We start from the raw sequence: 12,625 nt of genomic DNA, 5'->3' as shown, positions 1-12,625 counted from the left end.
CACGCACTGATACGCACGCACGCACTGATACGCACGCACGCACTGATACGCACGCACGCACTGATACGCACGCACGCACTGATACGCACGCACGCACTGATACGCACGCACGCACTGATACGCACGCACGCACTGATACGCACGCACGCACTGATACGCACGCACGCACTGATACGCACGCACGCACTGATACGCACGCACGCACTGATACGCACGCACGCACGCACTGATACGCACGCACGCACGCACTGATACGCACGCACGCACGCACTGATACGCACGCACGCACGCACTGATACGCACGCACGCACTGATACGCACGCACGCACTGATACGCACGCACGCACTGATACGCACGCACGCACTGATACGCACGCACGCACTGATACGCACGCACGCACTGATACGCACGCACGCACTGATACGCACGCACGCACTGATACGCACGCACGCACTGATACGCACGCACGCACTGATACGCACGCACGCACTGATACGCACGCACGCACTGATACGCACGCACGCACTGATACGCACGCACGCACTGATACGCACGCACGCACTGATACGCACGCACGCACGCACGCACTGATACGCACGCACGCACTGATACGCACGCACGCACTGATACGCACGCACGCACTGATACGCACGCACGCACTGATACGCACGCACGCACTGATACGCACGCACGCACTGATACGCACGCACGCACTGATACGCACGCACGCACGCACGCACTGATACGCACGCACGCACGCACTGATACGCACGCACGCACGCACTGATACGCACGCACGCACGCACTGATACGCACGCACGCACTGATACGCACGCACGCACTGATACGCACGCACGCACTGATACGCACGCACGCACGCACTGATACGCACGCACGCACGCACTGATACGCACGCACGCACGCACTGATACGCACGCACGCACTGATACGCACGCACGCACTGATACGCACGCACGCACTGATACGCACGCACGCACGCACTGATACGCACGCACGCACTGATACGCACGCACGCACGCACTGATACGCACGCACGCACGCACTGATACGCACGCACGCACGCACTGATACGCACGCACGCACGCACTGATACGCACGCACGCACGCACTGATACGCACGCACGCACGCACTGATACGCACGCACGCACGCACTGATACGCACGCACGCACGCACTGATACGCACGCACGCACGCACTGATACGCACGCACGCACGCACTGATACGCACGCACGCACTGATACGCACGCACGCACGCACTGATACGCACGCACACTGATGCACACACACACACACTGATGCACACACACACACACTGATGCACACACACACACTGATGCACACACACACACACTGATGCACACACACACACACTGATGCACACACACACACACTGATGCACACACACACACACTGATGCACACACACACTGATGCACACACACACTGATGCACACACACACTGATGCACACACACACTGATGCACACACACACACACACACTGATGCACACACACACACACACACACACACACACACACACTGATGCACACACACACACACACTGATGCACACACACACACACACACTGATGCACACACACACACACACACTGATGCACACACACACACACACTGATGCACACACACACACACACTGATGCACACACACACACACACACACACACACACACACACACACACACTGATGCACACACACACACACACACACACTGATGCACACACACACACACACACACACACACACACTGATGCACACACACACACACACACACACACTGATGCACACACACACACACACACACACACACACACACACACACACTGATGCACACACACACACACACACTGATGCACACACACACACACACACTGATGCACACACACACACACACACACTGATGCACACACACACACACACACACACACACACTGATGCACACACACACACACTCACACTGATGTGCACACACACACACACACTGATGTACACACACACACACACTGATGCGCACACACACACACACACTGATGCACACACACACACACACTGATGCACACACACACACACACTGATGCACACACACACACACTGATGCACACACACACACACACTGATGCACACACACACACACTGATGCACATACACACACACACACACTGATGCACACACACACACACACACTGATGCACACACACACACACACACACACACTGATGCACACACACACACACACACACTGATGCACACACACACACACACACACACACACACACACACACACACACTGATGCACACACACACACACTGATGCACACACACACACACTGATGCACACACACACACACACACACACACACACACACACACACACACTGATGCACACACACACACACACACTGATGCACACACACACACACACACACACACACTGATGCACACACACACACACACTCACACTGATGTGCACACACACACACACACTGATGTACACACACACACACACTGATGCGCACACACACACACACTGATGCACACACACACACACACACTGATGCACACACACACACACACTGATGCACACACACACACACTGATGCACACACACACACACACTGATGCACACACACACACACTGATGCACATACACACACACACACACTGATGCACATACACACACACACACACTGATGCACACACACACACACACACTGATGCACACACACACACACACACACACACACACTGATGCACACACACACACACACACACACACACACTGATGCACACACACACACACACACTGATGCACACACACACACACACACTGATGCACACACACACACACTGATGCACACACACACACACACACACTGATGCACACACACACACACACACACACACTGATGCACACACACACACACTGATGCACACACACACACACACACTGATGCACACACACACACACACACTGATACACACACACACACACACACACACACACTGATGCACACACACACACACACACACTGATGCACACACACACACACACTGATGCACACACACACACACACTGATGCACACACACACACACACTGATGCACACACACACACACACACACTGATGCACACACACACACTGATGCACACACACACTGATGCACACACACACACTGATGCACACACACACACTGATGCACACACACACACTGATGCACACACACACACTGATGCACACACACACACACTGATGCACACACACACACTGATGCACACACACACACTGATGCACACACACACACTGATGCACACACTGATACACACACTGATATATCCATACACACACTGATACACACACTGATATATCCATACACACACTGATACACACACTGATACACACACACACACACACACACACTGATACACACACACACACACACACTGATACAGATACACACACACACACTGATACACACACACACACACACACACACACACACACACTGATACACACACTGATACACACACACACACTGATGATACAGACACACACACACACACACTGATACACACACACACTGATATATATACACACACACTGATATATATACACACACACACTGATACACACACGCAGTGGAGAGCAGAGGCAGCGACGAATGTGAGTGACTGGGGGGAGGGAGGAGGTAGGAAAGGCAGGAGATACGTGCAGGCAGCTCCCCGCCTCCCCCTGCACTCACCGCCCACCAACCCGCGGCAGCGCCCCCCAGCACCCCCGCTATCTTCTATCACACGGGGCAGAAGGGGACGGGACACCACGCAGCTACCTAAAGGCAGAGGTGCCAGGAGCGGGAAGGTAGACACACACTCACCGTGTGCTCTGCATAAAGCGGAAGCCCCGCCCCCGGCTTCCTCTGACCTGCAGCCAATCCCCTGCGGCCCGGCCGGCATTAAGGAAGGATAGTGGGGAGGGATAATCGCGGCGCCCCTCTAGGCAAGCCGCGGCGCACAGATTGGGAACCACTGCTCTATACCTATTAGTATCTTAGGACAGATCTAGTGATCCTTCTTGTGATTAGGGTGTATACACTGTTTATTTAGGGTTGCTTTGATTCATTGCTGCTTTTGCTCTAGTATAGTCTGCCCTTAGCTCATTGTTGCCCTATGTATATACAGTACATGTATAGTATGATGTTCATTTTGTTCCTCTGTATACATACATTCACTTTGAGGTTTATCTTTGACAAGGGGTATTACTTCTCCAGTTCATTTCATGGATATGCCCCCTTGTCTTAGTGTGAGGTAGCTATTTTCTACTGTCCCCCTCCTGTGCATTAGAATTATTGAGAAGGTCAGTTAGATTTGTAGTGCTCATAAGTGCATTTAGTTTATCATAGGCATTTTCCTGCAGTAGCGGTTTACATAGGAGCTTTCATTAATGCTCCATTACCATTTGCATATTACTGTATATTTGCACTTTTGGATTTAGTGTTTTTATTATAGTCAGTCTGTTTGTCCTCATTCGGCTGTTTGTCTAAATAAAGTTCATACTTTTGTACTCACCCTTGTGTGCCCCAGTTTGGAGTTGTGGTGGGTCCTGTTCTATGGGACCTACAATTCTCTTTTGGTTTATACTCATCTCACTCCTGCCTGCAGGACTTTTCCCATACTGTCCCCTCTCTCGGGAATTCCCTATAATGCACCATCAGACTCTCCCGCAGCTTTCAGATGTTTACAAACTCCTCAAACTCGAAACCTCATTGGGACCAGCTCTACACCAATCTTCACCCTGTGTAATATCCTCCCCCCCCACCCAAACCTTAATGGGTTCAGCTGAGAGTCTGGGATATATTCCAACCTGAGCCACACACTATCCTACAATGAGCACACCTTACCATCTTTTAACATTATCCCTCATTCCGTCTAGATTGTAAACATGAGCAGGGCCCAGATGGCCTCTTTGTATCTGTTTGTGCATGTTTGTCCTTGTATGTAATATACATAACTCCATGTACCCCATTGTACCGCGCTGCAGAATATGTTGGCGCTTTACAAATAAATAATATTTCCCATGCTTATAGCTGTGACAAAGGTCTAAGCACACACATGTAATAGCAGTAATCATAAAGAGATTTATTCCCCTAGGAGAAAGGTGGGAATAACCTTTGCTGCAGCAATAAGATTGGGAAGTATATATTTTTTCTTATATATTCTTTTGTATATGTTTTGCACCATTATTTAGGGCACTTTTTGTTAACCAGATTAAATTGCAGTGCAGCACAAATCAGGGGAAATGATGTAACATTACGGCTGGAACGTCTGTTACTATTTTAGTTAATCAGCCCAGTTAGACTAGTGTAAGCTGTGTATTTACCCCTTTTGTAGACGTTAGTGGTGAGATAGTCATGGGATACCAATGGCTAGCTGACCCACTTGAGCCACTAAAGGGTTAATATATCGCAAAGTACAACAAAACGTATTTGACGAGAAAAAGTTCTGATCTACTTGCTCACTTTGTAATAAGTTATACCTACAGAACAATATATGAAGAACATTGATACTGGGAGAAATGTGATTTCCATTACTGGAGTGAGGAGGAAATATTTATTTCCATTTGAGACATTTTTGTAAAATGATTCATTGGGGTGTTTCTTTGCCTTCCTCTGGGTTAATGTAAATATAACAATGGAACTTTAATGATATGATTCAGCATCTTGCACAAGTAGAATTTGATAGAGGTTGAATTCAATGAACATCAATGAGTAAGTACTGTATAGATATAGGATAAAGTATCTGTTGTATAAATTTAGCATAGGTTGAACTTGATGGACCTATGTCTTTTTTCAACCTCATCTACTATGTAACATTTCTTTTTCACCCAAATCTACTTTGTTGCATTGCAATGTTACATTAATACATTTTCTCACCATAGATGTATCTTCAGCACATGACTGATCTGTGAACAAGAAGCAATATAAGAAATGTCCCAAACATCATAAATTACACGAGGTGTTAATGGAAATATGTTCTAAGGACTTCAACATTGCATATGTCTGTTATAGAACTGGAACACGATTACAAGAAACTCGGCAGAACATTCCTATACATAAACAGCATTTTACTAAACATACAGACACCACAATACCAGACAAGACAAGGAGAGGGTTTAAAGAGCAGTGACATGAAAACCTACAGAGGGAAATACGGCAATGTTATACAGCAAATAATCCCCACAGGGCAGAAACCCTATAACTGCTCTGAATGTGGGAAAAACTTCATTCGGAAATCAGGTCTTGTTAGACACGAAATAATCCATACAGGGGTGAAACCTTATAAGTGCGCTGAATGTGGGAAAAGCTTCAGTCGGAAATCAAATCTTGTTAGACACGAAATAATCCACACAGTGTTGAAGTCTTATAATTGCTCTGAATGTGGGAAAAACTTCAGTCAGAAATCATATCTTCTTCTACACCAAAGAATCCACACACGGGTGATATCCTATAACTGCTCTGAATGTGAGAAAAGGTTCAATCAGAAATCAGATCTTGTTACACACCAAAGAGTCCACACAGGGGTGAAGCCGTATAACTGCTCTGAATGTGGGAAAAACTTCATTAAGAAATCGTATCTTGTTAGACACCAAAGAATCCATACAGGGTTTAGACCCAATAACTGCTCTGAATGTGGGAAAAGCTTCAGTAAGAAATCAGCTCTTGTTATACACCAAAGAATTCACACAGGGGTAAAGCCTTATAACTGCTCTGAATGTGGGAAAGACTTCAGTGTTAAAGCATGTCTTCTTACACACCAAAGAATCCACACAGGGGTGAGACCCTATAATTGCCCTGAATGTGGGAAAAGCTTCAGTGATAAATCAACCCTTGTTTCACACAAAAGAATCCACACGGGGCTGAGACCCTATAACTGCTCGGAATGTGGGAAAAGCTTCCGTAAGAAATCAAATCTTGTTTCACACAAAAGAATCCACACTGGGCTGAGACCCTATAACTGCTCGGAATGTGGGAAAAGCTTCCGTCGGAAATCACATCTTGTTGCACACCAAAGTATCCACACTGGGCTGAGACCCTATAAATGCTCTGAATGTGGGAAAAGCTTCAGTTATAAATCATATCTTCTTCAACACCAAGGAATCCATTCAGCGATAAAGCCTTATAACTGCACTGAATGTGGAAAAAGCTTCAGTCAGAAATTAAATCTTGTTAAACACAAAAGAATCCACACAAGGATCACAGTATAACTGTTCTGAATATGGGAAAAACCTTAGACAAAATCAAATCTTTTCAAACACAAGACAACTTACTTATTGTCTCCCTCTAAGTATTAATGTGAAAGTATATAAAATACCATTAAAAAACAAAATAAATAGAAAAAAATATTTTGGGGAAATGACAATTGCCAAAGTTCACTCTGATATGCAGTTTTTAGCCGCAACACTTTGATTTAAATATATGTAATCTTTCATATACAGTACATGATAGTGCAAATCAAGAGAACAAGGGACAGAGTTATCACAGAAACATGGCTAACCCCTAAAACCACGAGGCAAATATTGCCATTCAGGGATACTCAATTTCTAGGAGAGATAGGTCAAAGAGAGGAGGAGGTGTATTATTTTATATTGCAGACACCTTACCATTTACACTGCTAAATTGCCCCCCAAGCCCACCCTTTTTTTTAAATCTTAGTTGGCAGAATCTGCCTTCCCTTTTCTAAGCCCATCTTGGTTGCTGGCATCTACCACCCCTCTAGAATCCTAGACTGATATCTCCCAGTTTCTTGGCTCTTTACCTCTCTGAATGAGAAGAGTGCTAGTTCTTGGGGATTTCAACTTCAATTGGCCTGATCCTAAAAACCACAAAATCCAGATACAAATCAAGTCGCTTAACCTATCGCAACTCATTTCCCAACCCACACGGACAAAACTGAAATCGTGCAACCATTCTTTGCTGGACTGGATTCTCTCCTCAAATCCCAGCAGAATCCAATCCTCTGGCATCCTTCCTGACATTTTCAGTGACCATGCAATAGTATACTCTGTAAGGAAAATTAAACCGCCCCAATCAAGCCCTAAAGTCCTCTCACTAGAACATTTAGAAACTTTAACCCACTACAGTTTCTGGCTGATCTTACCAACTGCCCTTGGCACAGAATCGATTTAATTTCCGACCCTGATTCTGCGCTCGACTATTTCCAATCCGAGTTCTTAAAACTCTGTGATACCCATGCTCCACTACGCAAAAGGGGGGGATGGGGGGGACACACCTTCCATGGGTTACAACTGACCTTATAGCACTCTACCAGTTCAGGGATACCTTGTGGAAAAGCTACAAAGTAACTGGCACTACCAAGCATCTCAATCACTACAGATGCCTGCGGAACATGTGCACAAGGCAAACAAGGCATGCAAAAGCACAATATTACTCTGACAATCTCCACCACAATACATCAAACCCAGCTAACTTCTGCAAGGTTATCAACAATATATTCCAGCCTTCTAACCATCAACAACCAAGTAATATCACAAAGGGGGATATTACTCTGACAAACCCCACTGACATTGCAAATGCATTCAATGATTACTTTGTGGGGTGTGCTACTAATTTATTAGTGAAACGCAACTCAAAGCACAAACATGAATCTCATTCTGGGAGTACCCATATAGCCCCAAACCCTTCCAACACTGCCCACAATTTTCAATTTGGCCCAGTATCCGAAGAGGAGATTACACAAGCGCTCCTCAAATTAAAACTAAGCAGCCAATGTAGACCTGACTTGCTACAATCTAGGTTCCTAAGACTTGGTGCCCCCGTCATTGCCAAACCAATTGCTTCCATATCCCTAAGACCTTGAAAACTGCCAGAGTTGTCTCAATCTTCAAAAGTGGGGACAAAAACACTGTCTCAAACTACAGGCCAATCTCCCTTCTCCCAAGTCAATCCAAAGTCATGGAAAAATGTGTCCACTCCCAATTAAGCGATTACTACACCAAGACAAATTTCCCCAGCCAATTCCAATCTGGCTTTCGTCCAAAACACTCCACCGTAACTACCCTGCTAAAAGTTTGCAATGAAATCCAGTGTGGAATGGAATGGGATCAACTCACTGGTGCAATACTCCTAGATTTTGTAAAGACTTTTGATACTGTTGATCATGCTATCCTGATTAACAAACTCCAGAGCTCTGGAATAGGGAAGCATGCTTTAAACTGGTTTCAGTCCTACCTATCAGGTAGATCCCAACATGTGTCCATCCCAGGCTCTAACTCCAATCCCCTTTACATCACCTGTGGTGTCCCGCAAGGCTCTGTTCTGGGGCCATGTATGCAGATGACACAATCCTATATGCACACAGCCATAGCCTCTCCAACCTTCAACACATACTTCAGTCTGACTTTTTGAGACTCGAATACTGGATTTCCCAAAACAAACTGTTTTTAAACACTTACCAGACTAACAATGGTATTTGGGACCAAGACTAAATTTTTAAAGCTTCCAGTGACTGAGCTCCAGATCAGAACCAATGCTAACACCACCCTAACTCCTGTTACTAGTTTTAAATACCTGGGCATATGGTTTGACTCCCACTTAACACATTGATACCCTGACATCCAAAACCTATGCCAAACTAGGTGTACTTTACAGGAACAAATCTCCCTAAGCCTGCTGGTTAGTAAGCGTATCGCACAGCAGATGCTAATGTCAATTATCGACTATGGAGACATAGTATGTGGCTCGGCACCCCAAACCCACCTTGGCAAACTTGACACCCTCTACAATTCAATTTGTCGTTTTGTTCTCAAATGCAACTACAACACACATCACTGCGAAATGCTCAAAGAACTAGGGTCTAGCCGAAAAGTTCACCTTTCCTGTCTTGCCTTCAAATACTTTCTGGGCAAGCTAGCCACCTATCTGAACAAGCCCCTCATCCCTACCACATGCAGCACTTATCATCTGAGATCAAACTCCAAAAGACTGTTCATGGTCCCAAGCCTCAACAAAGTATCCGGCCGCACCTCCTTCTCTTACCGTGCACCCCAAAACTGGAACAACCTACCGGAGACTCTCACATCCACCACCAGTTTAAGTTCTTTCAAAACTAAGGCTGTCTCACATTTTAAGCTGGTCTGTAACTGTTTCATAAGCCTATAATATATAGCTTCTTTAACTGTGCATGCAATGTATTGTACAGTATATAATGTATACCCTGTTCATTTTTGTAACTGTATTTGTAACCATGTATTATTTGTCATTTTAACTCTGCCCAGGACATACTTGAAAACGAGAGGTAACTCTCAATGTATTACTTCCTAGTAAAACATTTTATAAATAAATAAGTTGTATATAAATATTTATATTATAGCAAATATCAACTGCATTATACACCCATATGGTTTTGTTAACATTGCTGTTAATTAAACCTCAATTAGCAACATACGGTATATTCAATTTTCATGTAAAATTACTAGTCATTTAAAACTTTAAATACCTACCTACATTCTAATTATTGCTTTGAATATTATATGGAAGATCAGTGGCGTAGCTAGACATGTACGGGCCCCTGGGCAAATTTATTTTCAGGGCCCCATTATGAGTAAACATTCTGTAGATTTAGGAGTTTCCAACAGCCCCCTGCCCCCCCCCCCCAGTGTGTTGGCAGTCCTGCAAGCCCCCCCTCGCTTTTACACCTCCTCACTCTGCCTATTCACCCCTCTATCCTCATGTATTTTTCTCCACCGTCTTACACCCTCTCCCTCACTACCCCATTTTTCCTCTCGCAATCTAACCCATTCCCCCCTCCCTCAGTAACCCCCCCCTGTAACTATCACTCAGTAACCCCCCCATCCATACTCAATCCAGCTCCCTCAATCCTCCCCTCCACCCTGCCACACACATACAATTCCCCCTCTACAATACAGTAACCTCCCCCCCATACACAAATTTGAATAACCACCTACACGCACCTCCGCCACACACACAAGTGGTTGAAAAACACTGGTGTACAGTATACTGCACAGTCACTACTTTTTTTAATAAAGCTAACTATAGACAATTATTTAAAGAATGACAGAAACTTTTAAAAATGCTCTATTAAAAATGTTGTAATCTCGTGTTACCGCAATTGCTTGCACTGAGGTACCGACAGCACACTGAGACACTGAATCATACACAGGACACTGACAGACACTGAAGCACAAATAGCACACTGACAGAGCAAACTGTATGTAAGGTTAAACATTGTATATGTCAGCTTTGTTCCCTTCAGGGACTGAAAAGGTTAAAGCAGTATATGCCAGCTTCATTCTTCTCGGGGACCAAAATGGTTAAATATCTTAGCTTTGTTAGTTTTAGACAAGCTGTTTTAGTGTGTCTCATACACGGGAAGTAAGACCACTGAACCTTCCTGTGACCCCGTTAAATATCTGCTGAAATTTATTTTTCCCACCAGTAAATGTCTTATTTCCCAGGGAAGGCATTTCAAGATGGAATATGTAATCTTAAATGTCTAATCTATATGTATGAATTTAGCTTGTGACTGCAGATGTATAGAACTGATAACGTTTTTTTCCTGCTTGCCTTTCTGTATAAATATACCGCTCACTCATTATTAAACAGATGTAGGAACTCAGCAAGCCTTTGTGTTTTCTGTTTCCTTACAACTCCGAGCTCGTGCCATTTGTATCTGAGACCAAGAATATATCAGTGCCGTAGTGAAATCTCCCCGGGTCGAGTTTGGTGTGTGGTTGCCTGCCCTACAGTAGGTCTGATCAGTTGGATCAGATCTAACACTGTAACTGACAAATTTACTCAAAACACACAGCATACTGGCACACTATAGCACACTGACAGACTGAAATACATGGCAAATTCACACATGCAGAAGAAACTGACACACAAACACACACAGCAAATTCACAAATAAATACACAGCATATCTGTGAAGAAAATGGGCGTAATCAGCGCATTAATAAAGGCAGTGTGCTCAGCTGGTTACCCCTATTTCGTATTGGGGATGAAGGGGTTAATTTTTCATGTACTGTACATGTCTTATTTCTCCCTCTGTCCCTTGTTGTCCTCATTTGGCAGGATTGTATGAGCTTGCAGTATAGTACACCCCAAGCACACACACATGAAAAATATAAGTGTAAGATAAGGGGAAAATATTTTCAATAAAGTGTATTTTTGCTACAGGTTTTAAACACGGACAAGCAGGACGAGTTTTTTTTTTTTTTCTCCTGTCATTAAAAAGCACACAAGAACCAAATGTTTTGACATCTATGAGCTGGGTCACTTGCTTATGCAAGCTTCAAAGGTAACATGCTTTGCCCACGCCTGTAAGTCTCTCTGGAAGTTGCATATCAAAAGACCCAGAGTCCGGTGGGTATGAATTGGCCAGATGGATGCTAAATTGGAAATCCTGTTGACCATTTGTGCTAGCTCACATCCTGAGTTCCCCCTTCCAGCCTGAGAGGAGCCAGGTAAAGAGGGGAGTGCACCTATGCTAAGTAGCCAAGGTAGCATTGTCGCACATGCTCTGTGTGAACAGGAAATTCCTAGTGCCCA

General features: G+C 45.0%; 2 protein-coding genes across 4 annotated transcripts in view; both read left to right on the top strand.

Moving 5' to 3' along the window:
• The window catches only part of LOC142464319 (uncharacterized), a 582,685-nt gene that overhangs the window by 447,136 nt on the left and 122,924 nt on the right, over nucleotides 1-12,625 (top strand). The window lies entirely within an intron of this gene.
• Nucleotides 5,913-11,694, top strand: LOC142464307 (uncharacterized). Its single transcript, XM_075567790.1, has one exon. The coding sequence runs from the start codon at nucleotides 6,091-6,093 to the stop codon at nucleotides 7,297-7,299; it is 1,209 nt and encodes a 402-aa protein (XP_075423905.1). The 5' UTR covers nucleotides 5,913-6,090; the 3' UTR covers nucleotides 7,300-11,694.

The sequence above is a fragment of the Ascaphus truei genome, chromosome 12, assembly GCF_040206685.1.
Source record: "Ascaphus truei isolate aAscTru1 chromosome 12, aAscTru1.hap1, whole genome shotgun sequence".
NCBI lineage: Eukaryota > Metazoa > Chordata > Amphibia > Anura > Ascaphidae > Ascaphus > Ascaphus truei.
This window is presented reverse-complemented; position numbering and strand designations above follow the sequence as displayed.

What these genes read in the sequence shown, in the direction of transcription:
- LOC142464307 (XM_075567790.1), top strand. Translation starts at nt 6,091, where the DNA reads ATGTCTGTTATAGAACTGGAACACGATTACAAGAAACTCGGCAGAACA.